Consider the following 12,680-nt stretch of genomic DNA (forward strand, 5'->3'; position numbering starts at 1 on the left):
TTAAGGACATTCTTCTGTTCTGAATAACCAAGTGGGGATTCGTGGGGTGTGGGGGCATCCTTAGTAAAACATACTAGGCAATTTAAGTGAAGAGTGAATATCTCGGGGCGGGGGTACTGTTCAGTGGAACAGAGCTTGCCTAGCATAAGAAAGAACTGGGTTTCATCCTAGTGGCACAAAAAGGAAGGAAGGAAGGAAGGAAGGAAGGAAGGAAGGAAGGAAGGAAGGAAGGAAGGAAGGAAGGAAACAGAATCCCCATCTTTGGATGGGCCCTGAAACCGACATTTTAAATTTAAATTTCCAAAAGGATTCACCTTACACATGCAGTTAGCACCCCAAATCAGCCCCCCGGAAACGTAGCTGAGCCAGGCGGCACCACACGCGACGGCGGCTTTGAAGGTGGGGGAGCTAATAGAAAAATGCCTATTTCTGGCACATTCTCACACAGCACTTTCAAAGCCACCAGGTGACCCAGGCTGGCTGAGGCTGCGTGGAGCGGGGACCTGAGGGAGGCCAGGCCTCTTCTCCACTGAGGACGATCTTGAAGCCCTGCTGTGACTTAGATCAGAGCCATCAACACTGCAGTCCATGCCCCAGTGTGGCCAAGCTGGAGGTGGGCTGCCGACGCTCCTGGAAGCCCCAGGGCCACGCCTCACCCTCACTGTTTTTAGGACATTTGGGGACTGAGTGGGCACCTCTCTCACTGAACTGGTGTTCAGGCTTCCCGCCATGGTGGGCACCCAATGTCAGCTGACAGGAGCGGCCACGGTGACACACGCCTCTCTGCAAATCTCCTTTATCCTGCCCAGGAGAGCGAAAGCCCACCTGCCAGGCACCGAAGGTCCTCCGCGGATGCCCTGCCAGTCCTGAGTCGCCCTCTGCAGCTCCGTCGGCAGCCCTAGGAGTGTGCAAAGACCCAACGGAGCCACGCGCAGAAGTGCCCGCCGCGGCCCTTCCTCCCCGTGCCACGCCCAGCACCACAGTGTTCACCTAGGCCGCAGCCCTAGCATTCCCTCCAGGAGCCCAGGATCCGGTCCCTTGGCCCATAAGAGCCTGAACCCCAAAGAAGAGGCCCGCCCAATGGGACCCCTCCACCCTGGCGGACCGCCTTACCTTGACCAGCTCCTTGAACTTGGGGTCCTCCTTGGAGGTGGGGTCGATCATTGTACGCTCCTCATTCTCCTCTGCCAGGGACAGAAGGAGCCCAGTTAGCACTTTGGGGTGGCAGGGATGTTGGGGCAACCAGCTCCCCCTTTCAAAGTTTAAAGAAATTTCTGGGTGTAGTGACACACCATCTGTAATCACACTACTTGGAAGACTGAGACAGAAGGATCACAGGTTCAACGCCAGCCTCAGCAACTTAGCAAGACCTTGTTTCAAAATAAAAAGGGCTTGAGGGTATGGCTCAGATGTAGAAAGCCCCTGGGTTCAATCTCTAGTACCAAGGAAGGAAGGAAGGAAGGGAAGGGAAGGAGGGAGGAAGGATACAGGAGAAGTTGAATCAGACGCACACAATGGAAAATGTGTAGTGAACAAAACAAGAAAAATTTGTATGCTTGTGAGATGTAAAACAGTAGCTTCAAAGAAATATTTAAAATAAATAGAAAAAATGATTATATTTCACAGTGGAAGGGGCCACTCCTACCCTCTTCTGTCTGTTTCCCTGAGCACCTTCCCCTCCTGTCCCTGCCTGGCTCCAGCTGACAACACGGAACCAGCCAGCTGGTCAAGGGGAAAGTGCAGGAGCCTGAAGGCAGTGGACAGTGGGGGGAAAGACGAAGAGGCCAGCTGAGAACCAGCGCAGAGAGGACTGACATCTTGTGGGAGCCGTGGTTGGAGCGCCTCCCGCCCCAGCAGGGAGGGGGCCTCGGCTGCACGTGCTGTCCAGCTTGGGGACCTGGGAAGAGGGTGTGACTGGAGGGCCCAGGTGCCCAGGAGGCACTATGCCAAGCCTCTCTTTCCAAAAAAATGGGCCTGGGGGTGGGAGCACATGCCCATCATACCAGGAGGCTGAGGCAGGAGGATTGCAAGCTGCAGGCCAGCCTGGGAAATTTAATGAGACCCTATCTCAAAATAAGGTAAAATGGGCTGGGGCATAGCTCAGTTGTAGAGTGCCACTGGGTTCAGTCCCTCTACCAGCAAAAAAAAAAAAAAAGGGGGGGGGAGAAATGCACTGAGGTTCCAGGCAGGGCCGGCATCCTCATGACACAGGTGGAGCTGGACGAAGCCAGACACCAGGATCCCAGGGTCCTGACAAGTCCCACGGAGCCTGTCAGTCAGGAAGAAGATGGCTTCGGTGAAACCGGCTTCGCCATCGACGCAATCAACCTTCACAGCAGCACATATTTATTTATTTACTTATTTTTTGTGGTACTGGGGGTGGAACCCAGGGCACTCCACCCCTGAGCTTCACCCCCTGCCCTATTTTTTATTCTTTTTTTTTTTTTTTTTTTTTTTTGGTGGTACTGGGGTTCCTGGAAGCCCTTCTACCTCCGAGATACACTCCCACAGGCTACACTCCCAGACCTATTTTTTAACTTTTTATGTGGAAACAGGGTCTCTTAAGCCAGCGCGGCTGGCTCCAAACCAGCGCGATCCTCCTGTCTCCACCTCCCAAGCGCGGGGATTACAAGCGTGCACTACCATGCCCGGCTTAATTCTTTATTTTGAAACAGGGTCTCACTGAAGTTGCAAAGGGCCTAAGCAGCTGAGGTTGTCCATGAATCGTGATCTTCCTGTCTCAACCTCCCAAATGCTGGGATTATAAGTGTATGCCACCATGCCCGGCTGGCAAATTTTTAAATCTACAAGAGGAGACGCCATGCTTGGAGTCAGGCAGATCGATGCTTGCAACGGGCCTTCCAGGCAAGCAGGGGTACTGGGAGCCCTGCAATGTCCCCACTGGGGTCTCAGCAGCCTCCTGCTACTTCTAAGTCTAGTCTTCCACATTCCTGCAGGTCTTCCGACCTCACCTGGCTTAGGGCCGCCTGCCCCAGGACCCTGGCTTGTGCTGCCCACCGCCTGACATACCTGCTCCACGCACCCTGCACCCCTCAGCCAGCGCACCGCAGTCTCCCCCTCAGCCCAACACCAGCAGGTTCTCCAAGGCAGCTCCTCTGCCTCCGGTCCTGTCCTGAGCCCTTCCGCCTCCATCAGCATCTGTACGGCTGTGTGATCTGTGCTCGAGAGCCTCCATGGACCATCAGGTGTCTGGAGGTGCAGAGTCGGGGCCTATTAGGGTTAGATATAGCACGCCCCTAAGGAGCTCACTTATTAATATTCAGGCTGATAGTTGAGTCATGAATGTCGTGATCATAGCCGGGCGCGGGGGGCACGCTTGTCATCCCAGCATTCGGGAGGCTGAGACCCGAGGATCGTGGTTCGCGGACAGCCTCAGCTACTTAGTGAGGCCCTCTGCAACTCAGTGAGACCCGGTTTCAAAATAAAGAATAAAAAATAGGGCAGGGGGTGTAGCTCGGAGATCGAATGCCCCTGGGTTCCATCCCCAGACCCGCAAAAAATAAATAAATAAATAAATAAATGTCGTGATCTCAGCTGTGGATAAAATCCACTGTGATGGGTTTATCTGGTGCCGGCCTGGGCTGGCGGGGCAGCAGGAGGAGGTGGCCCCTGGGTGCAGCCTCGTGGATGACCTATGGCTCCTCCTGCCCTTGCTCACGCTCTTGCTTCCAGCTCCGTGACGTGAGGAGCACATCCCATGCCTCGCCCTCTCCGCTTCCGGCCGCCATACCCTGAGCTCCATGGTCCCCGGCCTCACCTGGACTAAGCCTGAAACCGTAAGGAAAGGAATCTTCTTTCCTCTAAGTTACGTGGTCAGTCTTTTAGATTATAGCTGTGAGAATGCTGAGCAGAACAGGCGAGCTGAGAAGTGTGCAGGAAAGTGGGCAGGAGGACGGGAAGCAGTGGCGGTCACCCACTACGGCAGGCCCCTCGGGGTGCCCAGTCTGGGGCCCCAGAGCCGGCCCCCAGGGGACCAGCGGCACAGCCGTCAGGGGAGGTTTGCCGTCCTCCGGGGCTGGGGTCACTCCTACTGGCCAAGCCCAAATCTCACTACTTTTCACTTCAGCACTAGGCAGGGATGTAGTGTTGCAATTTTAATCTATTTTCGCTTTTATTTCTATTTTTGGTGCTGGAGATTGATGCCAGAGGCATTCTACCTGTAAGCTACACCCCCAGCCCTTTTTATTTTGAAATGATCTTGCTCAGTTACTGAGGGTGTCGCTAAGTATTTGAGGCTGGTCTCAAACTTGTGGTCCTCCTGTCTCAGACTCCCAGGTCCTAGGATTATAGGAATGTACCACCATGCCCAGCTTGTAGCTGTAATAACGAATGAGGGTTGAACCTTCCCCACCTCCGGGCGTGTCTGGCAGTGTATCAGATGGCTTTCCCCCTGGAATGGGGTCAGTCGCAGGGTCAGGGCCGCTGCAGGACCTTTGGGGGTGGTTTCCCATCTCAACCATGAGAATCCCCAGGCCAGCCTTGGAGGCCACAGGCAGGAGTCTAGGCTGTGGGCAGCTGCTGAGAAGCCTCGGAAAGGTGCCTTCCCTCCCTCTGGGCCTGAATGTCCTCCCTGCAAAACCAGTATATTGACACAAGCCACCTCGCAGGGCTGCCAGACAAACCAAAGGAGAGCAGGCATCTGAAGGGGAGGGGATTTTTTTTTTTTTTTTTTTTTTTTTTGGTACTGGGGATGGAACCCTGGGGCATTCTACCTCCAAGCTACACCTCCAGCCCTATTTTTAATTCTTTACTTTGAAATAGGGTCTCACTGAGTTGCAGAGGGCCTCACTAAGTAGCCGAGGCTGGCCACATACCTGCGATCCTGTCTCCGCCTCCCAAGGACTGGATCACAAGCGTGCGCCACCATGCCCGGCTAAAGTAGATTCTTGATATTGACCCCGATGGTCACGCTTTGGCCCAGAAGAGATAAAATACATAAAGGGGGCCTTGTAAACACAAAAGCACTCAGCAAGTGAGCTCAATCGCCGTGCAAGTGTTTATTCCCAGGCAGATGGAGCCTCCCCTCTAGAACACCCGAGATCCTCCCGGACCTGCCTGGTCCTAACCCTCGGGCCATGGCTGGAGCGTGTGCCTGGCAGCCCCAGAGGTCCCAGCGGAGAAACCCTGACCACACAGGCAGTCCTCGGCCCACGTGCAGCCCCAGCTTTTCCTGGAAAGAGTGGTCCGAGAGCACCGGCCTGGCCGGCGGCTTCAGACAGCCTAAGAACAATTAACAGCAGCCACCAGGCACCGAGGAGCGCTCATCCAAGATGAAGGAGAGAGACAAAACCATGGCCAGATGGCCAGTGACCCTGCTCGCCCGGCTCTGTGCCTTGCGAGCTCGCCGGCCTGGCCTCGGCCCAGGAACCAGATGGATGGACTGAGACTTCCCTTTGAACTGGAGTTTGTTAACAAGCAAAATGTTCTACACTTGCCCTCCAGACCACCTGGAGCCCAGAACACGCTCCAAGGAGTAGGCGCAGCCCGTCTGTGTGTTGGCATCAGGCAGGGAGGGCAGAGGCCTTGGCCACGGGCAGAGGCCAGCCAGCCCCAGGCCTCGGGGCGGCTCTGCCGGTGCAGAAGTGGAGGTGCCTTGATCGTGCACTTAATTACTGTATTTTCTCTTGCTTTGAGATCCTGGGGCCCTGGAGAGATGGTCCTCAGGACCAGAAATTGCTAGAAAAGGCAGACAACCCCCCCCCCCCCGAGCTCACCTTGTGCAGGGAAGCCAGCCCAGGGCCCATACCCCAGCCTCTCCTCTACGGGGCTCTGGTGGGCCTTCAGTGGACATTCCCCGACCTCCCAACCAGACCAGGTACCAGAGAACAGGAGGCAGCCGCCCAAGTCGGGCACTGAAATTAATCCAGCCAGCCCTTCGCTTGTCCATCCGGCCTCACCCATACCTGCTCAAGAGAATCAGTAAGACCTGCTGCCCGCCTCCTTCCACTCTTCCCCACCCGCTGCTTCCCCGGGGGCCCTGCACGGCCGCCTCTAGGAACTGTGACCATAACAAGCTGTGTCCCCAGCATCCGTGGTTCCCAATAGACTGCTGGCTTCTCCATGCCCAAGAAACAGTAAAGCCCACGTGTGAGACAGGGGCAGGAACCTACATGGGGGGCCTCGGCTCAGACCTGGACTCCATGTGAGCGGCAGCTTCCCAGCCGCAGCTCGCCCCGGGTGACGACTGGGGGTGGGAACGGCGAGCCAGAACGACTTGGCATCCTGTCTGTCGGAGGAGACAGCCGCCATCTGCCCAGCACAGCCATGAGGCACACACTGATAAACAACTTATTTGTTCTAATAAGAATCACCACCTGTGCATTTATCAAATTTAACTGGGGGCACAAGGGCTTATCAAGCATATCAGAGACACCAGGGACCCGAGCTTATCCAACACCTCAGGTATAGCTGCCTGGATCCCAGATCTACCCATCTCAGCAAGGACACCTAGACGGGCAGGGTGGTGCCCACCTGTAATCCCAGTACTTGGGAGGCTGAAAGAGGAGGATTATAGGTTCAAGGCCAGCTTCAGCAATGACTCTCAACAAGCTAGTGAGACCATTTCAAAACAAAAAATGAAGCCGGGCGTGGTGGCGCACGCTTGTAATCCCAGCATTCGGGAGGGTGAGACAGGAGGATCTCGGTTTGCAGCCAGCCACAGCTACTTATTGAGGCCCTCTGCAACTCAGTGAGACCCTGTTTCAGAAATAAAGAATAAAAAAAAAAAAATAGGGCTGGGAATATAGCTCAGAGGTAGAATGCCCCAGTACCACACAAAAAAACAGAAAGAAAGAAAGAAAGAAAGAAAGAAAGAAAGAAAGAAAGAAAGAAAGAAAGGGAATAGGGTTGGGGATGGAAGGTGGAGGTAGAATGCCCCTGAGTTCGATCCCCAATACCCCACAAAAAAAGGGGAACACCTGGACCTGCAGCGGGCACCCCACCTGTCACCTTCTCATGGACCACCTGGTGGGCTAGTGACAGCGTCTGCCCAGGAGAACACCAGGCAGGGAACTCAGTGTCCACAGACCCTGCCCAGCGGGCCCTCACCAGGGCGCCGCCCCCTGGCCTTTCGCTCCTGATCTCCCCATCAGGCTCCCGACCCCATCCTGCCCCTGCCGCGACTCTTCATGTTAAAGCTGACTCTGCTGTTCCTGGGAGTTGCCCCTGGCTTCCCGTCACCAAAACATTATCAATTGCCGTGTGATGTGGGATTTGGGTGTCGAGATAGGTAAGTGTCAGTAACGAGGAGCAAAATAAAGCCCGTTTTGGTGACGTGTGATCCCAACGAGGGAGGCTGAGACAGGAGGGTTGCGGGTCCCAGGACGGCCCCAGCAGTGTACCGAGATGCCCAGCAACCCAGTGAGAATCTGCTTCCAAATAAAATATAATAATAAAATAAAATATAAAAACTTATTAAAATAAAAATTAAATTAAAATTTAATAAATAAAATAAAATATAAAATAATATAAAAATAAATAAAATAAAAAGGGCTAAGGCTGTAGCCCAGAGGTAGAATCCATACTACAAGAGAAAGAAAGAGAGAGAGAGAAAGGAGAGCCTGAGATATGGGGCGGGGACGAGGAACTAGCAAGGCCGTAGTCAGGACTCCGGGTGAGACCAGGAGGCGGGTGCTCAGGCCAGGGACCCCGGCGAGCCCAAGGCAGGCGGACGCATCCCGGCCCCGCGCCGTCCTGCCACGGGCACAGCTGCCCCGGCATCGTGGCCACGGTGCGGCCTGCCCACAGGAGTCTGTCCGGCTCCCGTCAGTCCACGCGGCCCGGGACGGGGCGGCCAGGACCCCACGTTACCGAGCTGGGTGTCCTCGGGGTGAATGTCCGCCGGGGCGGGGGCCATCGGCGAGTTGATGGCGCTCTTGCCTTCTTCCTGCAGGTCGCTCACTGTTTGAAAAGAACGGAGAGAGAAAACCCCGGTCAGTCTCGGCGGCACGCTGGAGGGGAGGCCGAGGGGAAATACGCCCTCCGGTTTTCAGCGATAAACTAACATTCCTAAGTGCTTTTCTGCTCAGAAAAACGTCAGAGGGACAAGGCTCAAACCAAGAGCATGTTCTGCAGCTCTCCCCACGCCAGCCCTGCAGCCGGCCCTCACGGCTCATTAGAACACGCCACAGGAACACGGAAGCTCCTGGAGGCTTCCAGAGGCTTCCAGACCCCCGCCTCCCCTGGGAACAGCGGATTCTTCTGTGGACTAGCAGGGAGCACGGTGGCTTAGAGCAGGGAGCACGGTGGCTTAGAGCAAGCGGCCACCATCCCTGAAAGACCCCAGGCCCATGCCTCAACCTCCCTGAGCCTGTCCCTGGCGGGGCATTTTCAGATAGAACTTAAAAGTGGCAGGGCCCTCGGGATACAGCCATGGACCCACTCTGGCATGGCTGGCCTCTGCCCTGCACAAGGACAATGGCGGTCCAGGACACCGGCTCCTCCAAGGTCAGCAAAGGCCCTGACACTCGGCTTCGAAAAGCGGACCTTCTCCATACTCGTGGTCCTGGTGGCATTATTCACAACAGCCAAAAGGCGAGAATGGCCCCGAGGGTCCACACACGGACGTGCGGGTAAGCGAAATGTGGCCCACCTGGACCAGGAACACGATTCAGTTCTGTGAAGGACAGACATTCTGACACCCGCCTCAACCTGGCTGAGCCTAGACGGCGCGGTGCTCTGGGGAATCTGTGGTGGTGCCCGCCTCTCATCCTAGCACTTGGGGGCTGCGACAGGAGGATCATGGGTGCGGGGCCATCCTCAGCAACTTAGCAAGACCCTCGGCCATTTAGCTAGACTCTGTTTCAAAATAAAAATACAAAAATAAAGAGGAGCCGGGCGTGGTGGCGCACGCTTGTAATCCCCGCACTTGGGAGGCAGAGACAGGAGGATCGCACAGGTTCGAAGCCAGCCGCGCTGGTTAAAGAGACCCTGTTTCCAAATAAAAATATAAAATATGTCTGGGAGTGCAGCCCGGAGGTAGAAGGGCTTCCAGGAACCCCAGTACCACCAAAATATAAAAAATAAAAAATAAATAAAATAAATAAAATAAAGAGGGTCAGGGGTGTAACTCAGATGTAGACCCTGGGGATCTATCCCCAGTAACACACACACACACACACACACACACACACACACACACACACATGATTTATCTTAGATTCACAGGTAGAAAGTTAGAATGAGGAGTGCCAGGGCCGGGTACAGAGGTTCATGTTTAACGGGGACAGAGTTTCACCTGGGGGAGGTGGGAACGCACAGGAGATGGACGCTGGTGGTGACCGTCCAGCAACGTGAATAGATTTTTTTTTTTGTGTGTGTGTGTGGTACTGGGGTTCCTGGAAACCCTTCTACCTCTGGGCTACACTCCCAGACCTATTTTTATATATTTTTATTTGGAACCAGGGTCTCTTAAGCCAGCGCGGCTGGCTTCGAACCAGCGCGATCCTCCTGTCTCCGCCTCCCAAGCACGGGGATTACAAGCCTGCGCCACCACGCCCTGCCGTGAATAGATTTAATAGCAGGTAGAGTGCGCCTCAAAACAACAAAGGGCCGGGGTGCATCTCCGCGGTCGAGTGCTTGCCCAGCAGGCACGAGACCCTGGGTTCATCCCCAGGACCACAAGAGGAAAAGAATTAAGAAGGTAAATTTGATGTTATGTATATTTTACTATTACATAATTTTTTTTTTTTAAAAAAGTAGGCCCTCACCAAGGTAAGCCAAGATTCCAGCCCGGCCAGCACACTCCAGCTGTTCCACCCCGCGGCAGACCTCCCTCACAGACCCCAGGCACCAAGGCCCCTTTAATCCCCAAATTGTCTCCCGGGAGCTCCAGCTCTGTGTAAACAGCAGGTGTGCGCACCTTCATGAGTTAACACGCAGCAGACATCGGAGGCCCCTGTGCCCTGCCCCCCTAGAACACTCCAAACATCCCCAGATGTTAACAGCTATTTTTCACATAACTAATTACAAAGAGTATTTTAACCAGCAAAGAGGCTTAACAAGCAGAAAAGGGAAGAAAGAAAAGATGGTTTTTAAGCCAGGTGTGGTGGCACGCGCTTGTAATCCCAGCATTTGGGAGGCTGAGACAGGAGGATCATGGTTCACGGCCAGTCTCAGCTACTTAGCGAGGCCCTCCGCAACTCAGTGAGACCCTGTTTAAAAATAAAGAATAAAAAAATAGGGCTGGGGGTGTAGCTCAGAGGTAGAATGCCCCTGAATTCCATCCTTAGAACCATGAAAGAAAAAGGAAGGAAGGAAGGAAGGAAGGAAGGAAGGAAGGAAGGAAGGAAGGAAGGAAGTTGGTTTTCACAGACGCGGCAGCCCTGGTAAACTATGGTCTGCAGGGGATAGCGGGCTTCTGAGACCCAAATCCCCAGCTGATGTCATGGAAAGCGGACAGAGCGGCCAGGGAGCAGCCGCCAAGGAGGGACAGCCTGGAAAGGACGGCAGGCCTTCATCCCAGGGAGAACTTCCAAAGGCTTCCTGGAGGAGGCTGCCATTGACCCAGGCCTGGAAAGGAGGCATGAATCCCGAAGAGGGCCTCTGGGACGGCTCGGGGCCAGCACTGGGGTCAGGAGACCACAGACAGGCCTCGCCCTTCCCCTGCAGCCCGGGTTCCTAAGGGCACCCTGGGAGCTCTCTGGCTAGATCCAGTTACCGACTGGAGCTCCTCCTGAGCTCGCCCCCACTCTGCCCCGGGACCGGCCCTGCCAGGTCAGCGCTCTCAGGCAATCCCAGGAATGTTTCGGTTTTTACAGTGCAGTCCACTTGCCAGGAAGACAAATACTTCAAAGCGGGGAAATGCCAGCTGACTTGGGTCACAAGCAAGATGGGCGGCCCGGAGCCGGCAGCAGCGCCCCTGGGTGAGCCATCGGAGGAGAGAGTGCTTGCTGATTATGGGGGACAGAAGGCTCTCGCCTGCTTTCCCAAGTGTCTGCCCTGTTCTCAGGAACCTAAGGCCAGCCACCGGGGAGGGAGCCAGAGCCGCCGTGGCGCCCAGGACCCCTCCCCTCGCGGCCCTGATGCTCAGCGGCCTGGTAGATACGCTGGAGAAGTACCAGGAGGTAAGCCGGGCGCACGCTGGTAATCCCAGTACTTGGGAAGCTGAGACAGGAGGATCGCGTTTCACGGCCAGCCTCAGCTACTTAGTGAGGTCCTCTGCAACTCAATGAGACCCGGCTTCAAAATAAAAAGAATTAAAAATAGGGCTGGGGGTATGGCTCAGAGATAGAATGCCCCTGGGTTCCACCCCGAGTACCACGCACACACACACACAAAATCAAATACCAGGAGGTGAGGGAGAAAGGAGGCCAGGGAAGGAGGGAGAGAGGGGAGGATGTCTAATCGGCCAAGAGCCTGTAGCCACAACTCTGTCCCTGGGGACCACCTCCCCTGGCTGAGCCCAGGACGTGAGTACAGGCCATCGCCAGAACATTTGAGTTTCCAGGAAGAACCAATGTGCTGATTCTTGTGGAATCTCCCAATTTATGTGTGAACAAACAATTCAGTTCTGCGGGCCAGCGAGGGTCACCCGTGTGCAGCTCAGGTCGCAGTGCCTGTCCAGGGGACGTGTTTCCCCGCGCCTCCACCTGCAGGGCACCTTTGTGCCGCCCCCTGAGTTAACCTCCTGCCGAGGGTGGGAGGGGCAGCTGGGTCCCAGCTGGGCCTGCTGTTAAGCATGCAGCCGCCCCGCACCACCAGCGAGTCCCAGAGCCCATGTGCGCGGAACCCAGCCCGAGCCGCTTGATTCTGAGTCTCCTTTAGTCCTTGAACCCACCCACATCAAGCCTCAGCTACCAGCCACCTCCTCCGGGAACCTCCCTCCTGGGTGCCCACCCCGGGCTCCCCTCTGCCCAGCTCCCGCAACCCATCCCGTGACTATACCTTTCCTGGACTCCCCAGCCCCTCCCAAGTGAATTAGGTTCCATTTCACAGATGAAACTGAGACACAGATCCTGGAGGGATCACATTTGAATGAGACAAGCACACCAAACCCTGGCATGCAGGCAGCCCTCGGTAAGTGCTGGCCTCGTGGGCAGGCAGCCCTCAGTAATGCCGGCCTTGTGGCAGGCAGCCCTCGGTAAGTACCGGCCTTGTGGCAGGCAGCCCTCGGTAAGTACCGGCCTTGTGGCAGGCAGTCCTCAGTAAGTGCCGGCCTTGTGGCAGGCAGCCCTCGGTAAGTAGTGGCCTTGTGGCAGGCAGCCCTCAGTAAGTGCCAGCCTCATGGGCAGGCAGCCCTCGGTAAGTGTCAGCCTCACAGGCCGGCAGCCCTCAGTAAGTGCCAGCCTTGTGGCAGGCCACTCTCGGTTAGTGTTGGCCTTACGGGGCAGGTAGCCTTCCATAAGTGCCGCCCTTGTGCATCTGCAGAAGGGATGGACAGCAAGTGTCCCAGCACCCATGGCTTCCTCTCCATCACTCCACCCAAAGACTGGGCAAGGCTTTAAAAAACAAGCTCAGCGCTGCTGGTTTGGAATTACAAGAACATAAAAAAGAGGAGAGGTGATCAGACACTAAACCTGCCCGCTTCAAGAGACTCATAAAAAGCTGCCCCGCAGACCTCGGGCCAGGCACGGAGGCTTCATCTTTCATTTTTTTTAAACCTTTTTCTTTGTACTGTTCCATTTATTTATATATTTATGCCCAGGCTCTTTCCAAAAATA

At 55.3% G+C, this 12,680-nt stretch overlaps 1 protein-coding gene across 2 annotated transcripts in view; it reads right to left on the reverse strand.

Annotated features, from left to right (window-relative positions):
* PARVB (parvin beta) overlaps positions 1–12,680 on the reverse strand; it is a gene marked incomplete at both ends in the record, with an annotated part of 92,746 nt that overhangs the window by 41,301 nt on the left and 38,765 nt on the right. Inside the window, 2 exons of one of the 2 annotated variants that reach the window (XM_080705566.1) lie at positions 1,114–1,184; positions 7,831–7,920. In XM_080705566.1, coding sequence (XP_080561692.1) covers positions 1,114–1,184; positions 7,831–7,920 — 161 coding nt within the window. Of the gene's footprint in view, positions 1–1,113; positions 1,185–7,830; positions 7,921–12,680 lie in introns of those variants that run through there. The other variant, XM_080705567.1, reaches the window with a different exon arrangement.

The sequence above is a fragment of the Muscardinus avellanarius genome (assembly GCF_963383645.1).
Source record: "Muscardinus avellanarius genome assembly, chromosome: 11".
Taxonomy (NCBI): Eukaryota; Metazoa; Chordata; class Mammalia; order Rodentia; family Gliridae; genus Muscardinus; species Muscardinus avellanarius.